General features: G+C 51.0%; 1 protein-coding gene across 4 annotated transcripts; it reads left to right on the top strand.

Annotated features, from left to right (window-relative positions):
- The first annotated feature begins 555 nt into the window (after positions 1-555).
- Sqstm1 (sequestosome 1) lies at positions 556-11,849 on the top strand. 4 transcript variants are annotated; one of them, XM_032911645.1, is made up of 8 exons: positions 557-808; positions 2,795-2,890; positions 3,131-3,357; positions 3,457-3,598; positions 4,848-4,928; positions 8,977-9,197; positions 9,421-9,502; positions 11,054-11,849. In XM_032911645.1, the coding sequence occupies exons 1-8, from the start codon at positions 610-612 to the stop codon at positions 11,209-11,211; spliced, it is 1,206 nt and encodes a 401-aa protein (XP_032767536.1). In that variant the 5' UTR covers positions 557-609; the 3' UTR covers positions 11,212-11,849. The 4 variants fall into 4 exon arrangements, with proteins under 4 accessions (XP_032767538.1, XP_032767536.1, XP_032767534.1 ...); XM_032911643.1 differs by having other exon boundaries at positions 558-808; positions 9,421-9,616; XM_032911647.1 differs by lacking the exon at positions 4,848-4,928 and having other exon boundaries at positions 556-808.
- Positions 11,850-11,851: the final 2 nt, after the last annotated feature.

The raw sequence follows: 11,851 nt of genomic DNA, 5'->3' as shown, positions 1-11,851 counted from the left end.
TGAGAAGTCACCAGTGCTAGTCCAACACCCAGTCTTTGTCAAATTGGATCAGGCCTAACATGGATGATGTCCCTTTATTCAGTGAGGGCCTGGTCATGGTGGATGCCTGAAGAGAGAGTAGGGTGGAGGGCTACTACGGGGGACACTAAGTTTGGGAGGGTTGGAACAGTATCCTGTGAAACAGCTTGTTTGGCCAAGGAATGGCTACCTGACAGTAGGCATCTGTGTCGTCTGAGCCTCTGTGCTGGGCATCCATCCCCCTTGGCTTGGGGACTACACTGCTGAGTCATAAGCAGGCCCAAACCTGGGAGGAGCCTAGGCTCGGATACTTACCGGCCCTTTTCCCAGCGAACTGAGACTGAGGCTGGTCTCTTGGGGTCACCCATGCATTCGGAGGGAAAGAAAAAGAGGAGGCGGTGGGGGCGTCTCGCCCCCATACCTGTCAGGGGTCCTATCAAGGGCCCTCGAGCGTCCGCCCGGACAGCGGGGAGGGGCGGAGCTCAGAGAGGTTCCGCCCCCCACGAGGCGGGGCTCCCCCCGTATCCTATAAAAGCTGGGCTCTCGGAGCCGCCGCTGCCCAGCTGTTTCCTCCGCACCTAGTCTGCGGTTATGGCGTCGCTCACGGTGAAGGCCTATCTACTGGGCAAGGAGGAGGCGGCCCGCGAGATCCGCCGCTTCAGCTTCTGCTTCAGCCCGGAGCCGGAGGCGGAAGCCGCGGCTGGCCCGGGGCCCTGCCAGAGGCTGCTGAGCCGGGTGGCTGTGCTGTTCCCCGCGCTGCGGCCTGGAGGCTTTCAGGCGCACTACCGCGGTAAGGGCCCGGGGCGGGGAAGCCATCCTCCCCCGCCGCGGAGTATCAGGTCTGGGCGAGGACGCGATGGCGTGTCCTCTGGCTGCCCGCGGGGACAGGGTAGTAAGGCGGCCGCTCAGGTTACAGCTGACATCCCGCGGTTCGCTTGCTCCCCGTATCATCAGGTGATGGGTTCAGTTAAAGGCCCGGAAGAGCTGGGACCCGGCAGATGTGGAGGAGGGGTGGAGAGCAGTGACGCGGGTAAATAAGCGGCGGGGGCGGGGTGGGGCAGCCCGTGGGAAGGGAGGTAGGGGACCCCGGAACTAGCTCCGTCTCTTGCGTTGCAGTGGTTGATGGCTGCATGGGGTGGAGCTAGAAGTTGTTGACAAGAGACTAGTGGACAAGGCCCTCCCCCTGGGAGGGGATAAGATTGAGATCTCTTTATGGAGGACTGTGGGTAGGCCAGGTTGGTTGATCAGTCTGTCTCTTTTCTGAGATAAAGCCACGTAGCCTGATTCGCCTTGAATTTACGAGTGGTTTAGGCTGGCCTCACTTCAATCCTCTTGTCTCAGCTTTCCAGTGCAGGAATCATAGGGATTATTCTGGACAAAAAATGTTCAGTGTAAGTGAGTTTTAACCTAGGTCCAGTACAATTCACCCAGGTCTTAATGTCCTTCCGAGTCATCTTTGTGCTAGGGCCTCATGTATGTTAGGCTCTCGACTGACTGAGCTACCACCCCCCCCCCGCCCCCCCAACTCCTTGCCTTTTTTAAAAAGTGAGTTATATAACTATTATCACATTCGGTTTAAAAATCTTCTTTTTTTTTTTTTTATAAATTTTACATGTGTGTGTGTGTATAGCCTAGCCTGATATATATATACATATATATATGTATATATATGTATATATACATATTATATATATATGTATATATATATCCTAGCCTGCAGATGTGTGGTTTGTCCTGTATGAGGTGGTTGAAGACTGTTTGTACTGACATAGAAATATATGGCTGCGCTCCCAGTACCTGTGTGCTAACGTAAAAATGAAAGCAGATGGGTTTGAGAAATGACTCAGTGGTTAAAGCCTTTGCTGCTCTTCCAGAGGACCCAAGTTCTGTTCCTAGCGCTCATATCAACTACAGCTCCTGGGGATCCCACACCCTCTTATGGCCTTCGTGGCACATGCATACACATAAGTGTGCATGTGTGTGTGTGTGTGTCTGTGTGTTCAAGTGCGTACATACATATGTAAAAGTAAATATCAAAAAGCAAAAAAGAAAAAAAAAAACAAAAAAACCCAAACCACTTGGCAGCTTGGTTGCATATGTTTGTGATCCCAGCACTAAGGAGGCTCACCTACACAAGTTGGAGGCTGTCCTGTTCTAAGCAGTCTCAGGCCAGGCAGGGCACAGAAAACCTAGAATTAACAAAAACAAAACCAACAGAGCAACCTCAACCTCAGAACAACTTAGACAGCGTCTGAATGCACAGTGGTTTCTGGTCACGTAGTTGAAGGGAGGGGACAGATGGGCTTACCTCCTTTCCTTCTGAAGCCTGAGGCCTTTGAAGGGCTGGACCGTCAGGACAGGGTAGTGGCTGGAATCTCCCAGGTGAAAATGGACCTGGCCTACTTACGTGTGGCCTGAGGGCACAGGTGGCCCAGTGGTTTGTGGCAGGAAGCTGGACCCTTACACACATGACATATGCTCTGCCTTGTGCATGTACCGGATCTAGGACTTGGGTTAGAACATGTACTCACGCCATATCAGAATGAGTGGCCATCTGGCTGCTTGCTCCAGCACTCAGATTGTGTCTAGAGCCTCTGTAGATGTCCCTTACCATTGGGTTCCCTGTACATAGCAGCGGGCATCCAGCAGATGCTGGGTACCTGTGCTGCTCTTTTGGCTTTTGGCTCTAGTTCTGGGAATGGCACCTAAGTCTTTTGCATGCTCCACCAATGAGCTGTGTCCCTGGCTCTGATATGTTGTTTCCTAAACAATCTAGATGAGGATGGGGACTTGGTCGCCTTCTCCAGTGATGAGGAACTGACAATGGCCATGTCCTATGTGAAAGATGACATCTTCCGCATCTACATTAAAGGTAAAGACTGCATCCAGGTACTTCCCATTGGGCTTCCTCTAAGGCTCAGGGGTCTGAGTTGTCTCGAGGACAGAGATGAGTTCTGATGCCTTGGGGTGGATATAGGGGGGTTGGGAGGTGTCAGAGGTACAAAGGTCCTGCTGTGTGGCCATGGGTGTTGAACAGAGCAGGGCTTGGTACCTCTTGGCCTCCTAAGTGGTTTACCTGCAACTAAATTGGACTCTTGGACTCTCCCTGCAGAGAAGAAGGAGTGCCGACGGGAACATCGCCCCCCATGTGCTCAGGAGGCCCGAAGCATGGTGCACCCCAACGTGATTTGTGATGGTTGCAACGGGCCTGTGGTGGGAACTCGCTATAAGTGCAGTGTGTGCCCTGACTACGACCTGTGCAGCGTCTGCGAGGGGAAGGGCCTGCACAGGGAGCACAGCAAGCTCATCTTTCCCAACCCCTTTGGCCACCTCTCTGATGTGAGCTGGTTCTCTGCAGTCCTGGGGCGGTGTTGGACAGGGTGGTGGGAGCTGGAAACCCTGACCCCTCACTGCCCTGCCTTGCTTTCTCCTACCCAGAGCTTCTCTCATAGCCGCTGGCTTCGGAAGCTGAAACATGGGCACTTTGGCTGGCCTGGCTGGGAGATGGGCCCACCAGGGAACTGGAGCCCACGTCCTCCTCGTGCAGGGGATGGTCGCCCTTGCCCCACAGCTGAGTCGGGTAAGGCTGGTGTTTGCACTGGCTTTAGGTGTCATAAGTAGCCAGCTTGTTCAGGTGGACCCTTGGCCAAAAGTCCAGAAGTTCCTACAATCAGCTGTACATTACACCTCCGTTTAATTTTTTTGGTCTTTGGGGGTATGGAGGTTGAACCTAGGGCCTTGCACATAATAAATAAGGGCTCCTTTGTTGTGCTACACTCTGTCCTCATCCATGGCATCAAATCCTCTTAACCCCGCAGAGACAAAGCACCCCTGTTTTATAAGTGCCTAAGTCCATTAATTTCCCTAAATGGCCCACCCTGCCCTTCTAGGCTGCCCTGAGGTATGGGTAGGTGGCTGGATTTCTAGAACGTGTTTTCTTTTGTTTTGGGTTAACTTGGAAATAACAGAGCCAAAGTTGCTCAAATCTTTAAACAAAAACAAAACAAAACAAAAAAACCCCATGGTCACAAAGCCAGGTGTGGCAGAACATACATACACTATAATCTCAGGTCTCAGGAAGAGGAGGCTGGAGGGTCAGGAATTCAGGGCCAACCTTGGCATAAGATCCTGTCTCAAAAACCTGAAAGCAAAGAGCTCACAAGTAGGCCCACATTCTAGATTTGGGGATTCTGTCTTTTGATTTTTTTTTTTTTTAAGATTTATTTATTTCATGTGTGTGGGTACACTGTCGCTATCTTCAGACACACCAGAAGAGGGCATCAGATTCCATTACAGATGGTTGTGACCACCATGTGGTTGCTGGGAATTGAACTCAGAACCGCTGGAAGAGCAGTCAGTGCTCTTAACCTCTGAGCCACCTCTCCAACCATTGATTGATTGATTATTTATTTATTTATTTATTTATTTATTTATTTATCCCTCTTGAGTCTCTCTGTAACTCTGGGTATCCTAGAACTCACTATGTAGCCCAAGATGGCCTTAAATTTGAGCTTCTCCTTCCTCAGCCTCTGGTGGCTTAGCTTATAGACTTGTGCCAGCACATGATTTAAGTAAACTGCACATCTAGGACAAGGTTAGTATTTATACATTGGCTGTACTGAGCCTCTGGTACAGAAGCCAGAGAGGCCCAACATGTGACCCACTAGGGGACCAAGCTTCCAAAGAGGAGGAAACACCAAGTGTGGTCAGGCAGTCCCAAGCCAGGGATTGCCCAGATGACAGGAACCTTGGTACCCAAGTCCTGGGACAGTGGTAGGCGGCAGGGTCACAGAATTAGAGGTCATCTTTCTTCTTGTAAAAATCAACAGCTTCTGCTCCATCAGAGGATCCCAATGTCAATTTCCTGAAGAATGTGGGGGAGAGCGTGGCAGCTGCCCTCAGCCCTCTAGGTGAGTGAGCTTCCTTGCCATCCTGTGAGACACCCTAGTGGCTTGGTGACTGTCTTAGTTTGGGTTTCTATTGCTGTGAAGAGACACCCTGGCCTCAGCAACTCTTAGAAAGACATTTCTCTGGGACAGGCTTAGTTTCAGAGGTTTAACCCATTATTGCTATGACAGGAAGCGTGGCAGCAAGCAGGCAGACATGGTGCTGGAGAGAAGGAGCTGAGAGTTCTAATCTGGATGGGCAGGCAGCAGGATATGAACTGGCTTGAGAGTCTGACCCCTCAAAGCCCACCCTAGTGACACACCTCCTCCGACAAGGCCACACCTCCTAATAGTGCTATTCCCTATGGGCCTATGGGGCCATTCTTCAAACCACAGGGGTTGTAGCTGAGAGAGAATCAGGTTGCACTGTGATTCAGTGCAAATGGCCTTTGGCAGCTTCCCTGACCTGCTGCAGAGGCTGGGGCAGATATGTGTGCTGGGCACCATCAGGGTTTTGTCCTGTAAAATTAGCCTTGCTGCAGATTGGCATGGGCGCCTGAAGGAAGGTTGAGCTCCTGGCTGATTCTTGAACTTTCTTCACAAAGCATCTAGAACCAGTAGGGAAGGAGATGGATTAGCAGATGGGGGAGCTTATCCCAGCTTGGGGTAACAGCAGCCTGCTTTTTCTGAGCCAAGTGAGTTGTATTTGTGTAGACTTGAAAGCAGGCAGTTGATTTTGATTTGTTCTTTTTTTTCTTTAGAGAAGTCTTCACTTTAGCCCAGGCTGACCTTGAACGTATGTAATTCTTCCTTGGTCTACCAAGTGTTAGGGTTTCTTTTCCTCATTTGAGAACCCCAAACCTTTGTGAGAGCAGGGAGAAGGTGCTAAAGGCAAGTGCTCTGGGCCATGCCTGGATCCACACAGCTGAGGTCTGCTGAGGTGGGGGGCCCTGTGTCACCTCTATACTGTGATCCTAGGCTCTGGCTATCGGGTACACTGGTGTGGTTTAGAAGGTGTTTGCCCACACACATCCGGTTACTACACTTGCAGTGTTCATAGGTGGCCACAGGGGCCACTGTGCAAAGGCTGTGTCCAGTATTTAAAGCAATGCGGATGAAAGGGGTGTGCCAGCCCCACCAATCTCCGCTCCAGCTTGTTGTGCACAGGCATGACCACCACTTGCTGCAGGCCGAGGCCATCGCTCATGCTTCCTCAGGTGCAGCTTTGAGACAACAGGAACATACTGGCCTTGCAGTTAAGTTGAACAGCTGAGGATGAGACGTGCTTGCTGTAGCTGTCATAGAGCGTTACAACCCTGTGTTCAATTCCCAGCATCAAAAAAACAAAACAAAACAAAAAAAAAACCAAAAAAAACAAAAAAACCCAAAAACCAAAAAACCAAAAAACAGACAAAGCAGTTCATTCGGTTACACCACATGGCCTTGACACTGGAGGAAGAAGCTCTTGAGAGAACCAGGTTTTCATTGTTGTCCAAGGAGGTTGAAGTGGCAGAGTTTCAATTGGGTTGTAGCTGGGAGAGAATCAGGGCTCACTTTAGAGGGGAAGGAGTTGGCACGCACTCCCAGAAGGCAGAGGTTGGGTGAGCCAGAGCCAGGGCCTGTTACTGATTGGTAGGTGGTATGAGAACCAGCCAAGGAAGAACTGGCATGTGCGGGCACTGTGTGGCTCGGAGGCTGTGATCACTGGGACACAGGGCCTTCCTTCACTGGTTCTTTGAAAACCATAGGCTTTGGGGACAACAGGTCACAGACCGTCAAACGATTTTCCAAAGCTCTGCAGTCTTGGGGATTTATTATTTGAGAAATCCCTAATCTACAACCCTCGTGCTCCTGCTCCTGCTCTTTTCAGTTACTTAGAAAACTGGGTGTGGGTGTTGGGGACCAGCTCAAGAGACATTTTTATTGGCTTGAGCATTTTATGTGTAGCTCTGGAGATTGGACCCAGAGCTGTGTGGTAGACAGGCACGCCATCGCTGAGCAACATTTCACGCACATGGTAGGGAAGACCTGGATCCTATAGGTTTTCCTCTGACCTCCACATGCACATAAATGGTGGTGGTGGTGGTGGTGGTGGTGGTGATGGAGGAGGAGGAGGTGGAGGAGGTGGTGGAGGTGGAGGAGAAAGAAGAAGAAAAAGAAGAAGTAGTTCAGGTAACCCTTATAAGAAGCAAGACCCTGCTGGGTACGATGGCACCTGCCTTTAGTTCCAGCACCAGGAAAATAGGTAGAGCTCTGAATTTGAGGCCTACCTAGTCTATATAGAGAATTCCAGGTCACCGGGAGCTATGCAGCGAGAACCTGTGTCAAAAAAACAAAAACCCATGGCAAGACCCTGCACCTGCTACTGTGAAGGAAGGATGGGAGTGACAGGCCAAGGGACAAGAGAGCGAGCAGCTAGAAAACCTTTCATAAGAGCTTGGTAGAGCTGGGCTGTGGTGGACCATGCAGTTGAAAGGCAGAGGCAGTCAGATCTCTGAGTTAGAGGCCAACCTGAGTGAGTTCCAGAACAGCCAGGGTTACACATACACAACCTGTACTTAGGACAGAGTGAGCTCCAGAGCAACCAGGGTTACACATACACAAATTCTGTCCTGGAAAGCAACAGAGTCTGTTAGAGAGCTCCAGGGCCCCACACAGCCAGCTGATGGCTTTCATGTCCAGTACGTGATGCACCTGACCTTTCTGCTACACAAGCTAAGGCACCAGCCTGGAAATGGGCATCAGGAACGAGCAAAGGGACAAGTGGCCCAGCATTTCAGCCTCACTGGCCTGACAACAGCTGAAGAATCCTTGCTGAGGGGAGGCCAAATTCTCTAACAAAGAACACCAGCTCCTGGTAGCTGGGTTTTCTTGGTGCCTGCCTCTGGATGCTCTGTATGTGAAGCTGACAGTGGTCCTGGTCCTGCCAACAGTGTCTTGCTGGTGTCTTTAGGATCAGAAGCCGTGGACGACTATCTCACAGGGTCAGCCCTCTAGGAACTCCACCTTTGAGTAGTCAGGAACCTTTGCTAGAAAATGTCAGGGGTAAGTCCCATGTGCCTTGGGGAGGGCTGACCACTGAGTATGCTCTCCAAGGAACAGCCAGACCTGATCAGCGCCTGACAGCCATGAACCACAAAAAATGAGAAAGCCTCTGGAGAAGACTCAGGAAGCTTGATACAGAGGGGAGATATAGCCTTGACAGTAGAGAGAAGACAAAAGCCCAGTACAAGCGACATCCACACATTTCCACAGTGTTAAGAGTGGAAATACTGCTTTGTATTTGTTTTAAGCCAAAGGTTGTCTCTTAAAAGGACAGGGAAAGGAAGGTAAATATTGACAGGGTAGGAAATAAACAAATGTGAACTTGAACCAGGGGGACTAGGGCTGTGGGGGTTGAAAGGCCCACAGTGGGACTCAGGTGGGTTGGTGTGTGGTTGGGAAGGAACTGGTGAAGCTGTGGGGTGCTGTCCTTTGGTTCATTTATTAGAAAAGCAGCACAAGTGAACCTGGGTCTCTAAGCCCCCACCACAAACATGTGCCTGCTGCTAGACTGGCTGGGTGCTCTCCAGCCTCAGGGCCACACACTGAGCTAAACATTGGAGTCCGGTGTAATTGTCACTTCATGAGGCCTTGTGTGTCGTGGCCTCCAGCAGTCATGGCTAGGCATTCTGCCCATGTATAGTACTGGCCTGGCCTCTGCAGCCTGGTTTCCTATTGGGTTGGGAGAAACAGGTTCCTCCTGGGGGCACTGGTTTGGAGGAAGGGAAAGGGCTAAAGTGATGCATGGTGTGTTAACAAGGCTGGGATTGGGAGAAGCTCAGCTCTTTGTTTCTGGTCTGTGGGGTTGTCACATGGTCTGTCATGTCACCTAGTTATCTGGTCATATCTAGAGCTATGTGGCTCTGGGGTTTAGGCCAGCCACTGCATCCTTGTGCTGGCTGCTTGTGCCCTAATCCGTTCTGTTGGGGACAGAGTCTGAAAGCACTTCCTCAGCCCACAGATCCCAGATCCCAGAGATAGATGCAGGAAGGCCTCTGGATTTGACAGCTTGATTCCTTCTCCTCTCTAGGCATCGAGGTTGACATTGATGTGGAACATGGAGGGAAGAGAAGCCGCCTGACACCCACCTCTGCAGAAAGTTCCAGCACAGGCACAGAAGATAAGAGTGGTACTCAGCCAAGCAGCTGCTCTTCGGAAGTCAGCAAACCTGACGGGGCCGGGGAGGGCCCTGCTCAGTCTCTGACAGAGCAGATGAAGAAGATAGCCTTGGAGTCGGTGGGACAGCCAGAGGTAGGTCTGCTAGCGTCAGCCTGAGGGGTCCTGTCCCTCCTGCTGTCTCTGGTGTGTGTCTTCAGTCACCCTGAGCCTTACCTGACATGAATGAGGTCCCAGGTCTTGTCTTATGCAGGCAGCTCTCCAGTGCCTGGAATGGGCCACACTTTGCTGGGAGCAGACAGAGGGTGGGACTTGTCAGTGGCTCAGGCCCTGCCGCTCACAGCAGGTTGTATTCCAGGAACAGATGGAGTCGGATAACTGCTCAGGAGGGGATGACGACTGGACGCATTTGTCTTCTAAAGAAGTGGACCCATCCACAGGTGAACTCCAGTCTCTACAGATGCCAGAATCGGAAGGGCCAAGCTCTCTAGACCCCTCACAGGAAGGCCCCACAGGGCTGAAGGAAGCCGCCCTGTACCCACATCTCCCACCAGGCATGTGGTCACCAGAGGTTTCCTTTTCCTTCTTTGCGTTCACAGTGTCCTGTCCTGTCCTGTCTTGTCAACACAAAAGAGGTAGCCTGGCTTGGGGGTTAAGGTGGTGCCCTAGTCTTTGAGTACTCCAGGTGGCTTGTCTTCAGGACATGACCTGCAGTGACAGCTGTCACTGCCAGCTGACATTAGAGAAAACTAGAACATGGTTCACACTCCGTCTGCATCAAGCAGCAGTAACCTCATCTCATTTTTAGGAATTCCTAGATCTCAATGCCCAGGGGTTCTGAGAAGGCACATGGGACAGGGAAGGCAACGCTGGCTTTGCATGGCTACAAGCTATGAAGTGGACTCAGACTGCACACCCTTTCCTCAGGGGTGGGGGTTGTAAACCTTACTGGCAGGTACCACAGCCAAGGCCCCAGTGGAAGCCAGACTGAAGTTTGTGTAAAGTGCTGGACAGGGATGGGCAGTCCCAAGTGGATGCCCTGTGGAAGAGGCAGCTGGCTACCCCAGAGCAACAGGGTTTAAGTGGGTGGTTCATCTCTGGGCCACATCTGGTGTTTGGGCTTCAAAGAGTATTTTCTTTGCAAAGAGCAGAGGCAGCAAACTGTTGCATGGGTGAGTCTGGGGGAGGTACCCTGTCATGGGTTCAAGGCCACCCTCTGCACCTCCATGACAGACTGCTTAGCTTAAATGTGCAAGGCTCTGGGATGGAGTCACAGCCTGGTTTCAAAACAAAACAAAACAAAAACAAGGCAGGGTTATGGGAGCTGTAGAACTGGCTCATCAGGTAAAGTACATGTAGTAAGGCCCAGAATTTGGGTTCCCAGAACTCGTGTAAAAAGCTAAAGGTGAGCAGTTGTGTCAGCTGTCTATAGTCCCAGCCCTTAGGAGGCAGGCAGACTCCCATTACAAGTTGGCCATGTGACTGGGTAAGCTATGGGTTCAGACACCCTAACTCGATCAAGTAGAGAGCAATAGAGGAAGAGCCTTACTTCAGCTCTGGGCCTCCACACCTTCACACATACATGTGCACCCACATGGGAGTGAATATGAGTACACATGCTACATATGCCAAATAATAGAGGGAGGAGTCAGAGAGGCAGTTAGAGATGGACATTTCATCATCTGTAAAGGGTTTTGATTTGGGTTAGTTTTGAGATGGTGTCCTGTTGCCTGCTTCTAGCTCGAGTATTGGGATTACAAGCTTGAGCAGAATTAACTGCACTGTTTTGTCTACATAGCTCCTGGCTGTTTTATGCTTCAATGGCAGGACCAACAGTTGTGACAAGACTGGAAAGTCTGCAAAGCAAGCTGTTTGTCCCTTCAGCCTGTGAGGGTTCCTGTAAGGCTGAAGCAGAGGGGTCTCCATGGAAGGTGAAGCTGCTCTGTTCTCAGTGCTGCGGGGCTCCTTACTTTCCTGTCTTGCTTTGACAGAGGCTGATCCCCGGCTGATTGAGTCACTCTCCCAGATGCTGTCTATGGGTTTCTCGGATGAAGGCGGCTGGCTCACCAGGCTCCTACAGACCAAGAATTATGACATCGGGGCTGCTCTGGACACGATCCAGTATTCAAAGCACCCTCCACCATTGTGACAGTGCTGTGGCCAAGTCCCACAACCCACCTCCCTTGTCTTCTAGTTGCATCATGTAGAGTAGCAGGGCTTCTAAGGCCCAGTGTCTTGGCATTCTTCTAGAACCTTCAGGTGGGACTGTGAGGCCTTCTAAGGCAGTAGGAAAGTGCATGAGAAGAGAGTCTGAGTGTGCACATGCTGACCCCTGAGCACAGATCTAAGCAGCTGTGGCTGGGCTTCCGCTGCTTTCCCTCGGTCTGGCCTTTGCCAGGGAGCTGTGGAGTCACGCTGCACTCCACTTGCTCTTGCCGCCAGCATTGCACCTGCAGTCCATCATTCCTGCCTGATAACCTTCTGTGTTTTCTTTATTAAAAGGGATTAGTACAACTGATAGTTATTTTCAACAAATAAAGCCATTATGTTTAGAGGGGGACTGTCCTCAGTGAGTGAAAGGTGGCAGGCTACCGGGGCCTACGGCTCCTGGGTGATGGAGAACTTAGGTGAAGCCAACTGAAAGATCTTATCATTCACTGTCTCCCCCTTTTAATGGCCAGTTTAGTTTTTGTGTCTAATGTTAATGCTTAAAATACAAACCCCCTATGTAGCTTCCTCTGACTTGATTTTTAAGTAACCTGTAATAAAGTGGCATATGCACTTTAACC

This window comes from Rattus rattus, chromosome 9 (genome assembly GCF_011064425.1).
Source record: "Rattus rattus isolate New Zealand chromosome 9, Rrattus_CSIRO_v1, whole genome shotgun sequence".
NCBI lineage: Eukaryota > Metazoa > Chordata > Mammalia > Rodentia > Muridae > Rattus > Rattus rattus.
The sequence above is the reverse complement of the archived record's forward strand: the minus strand, read 5'-3'. Positions and strand labels throughout refer to the sequence as shown.

Bases quoted from the DNA above. Each gene is read 5' to 3' on its own strand.
- Sqstm1 (XM_032911643.1), top strand. From the start codon at position 610: ATGGCGTCGCTCACGGTGAAGGCCTATCTACTGGGCAAGGAGGAGGCG. The intron at 809-2,794 runs GTAAGGGCCCGG...TAAACAATCTAG, and splicing joins CTTTCAGGCGCACTACCGCG to ATGAGGATGGGGACTTGGTC. The intron at 3,599-4,847 runs GTAAGGCTGGTG...AAAAATCAACAG, and splicing joins TTGCCCCACAGCTGAGTCGG to CTTCTGCTCCATCAGAGGAT.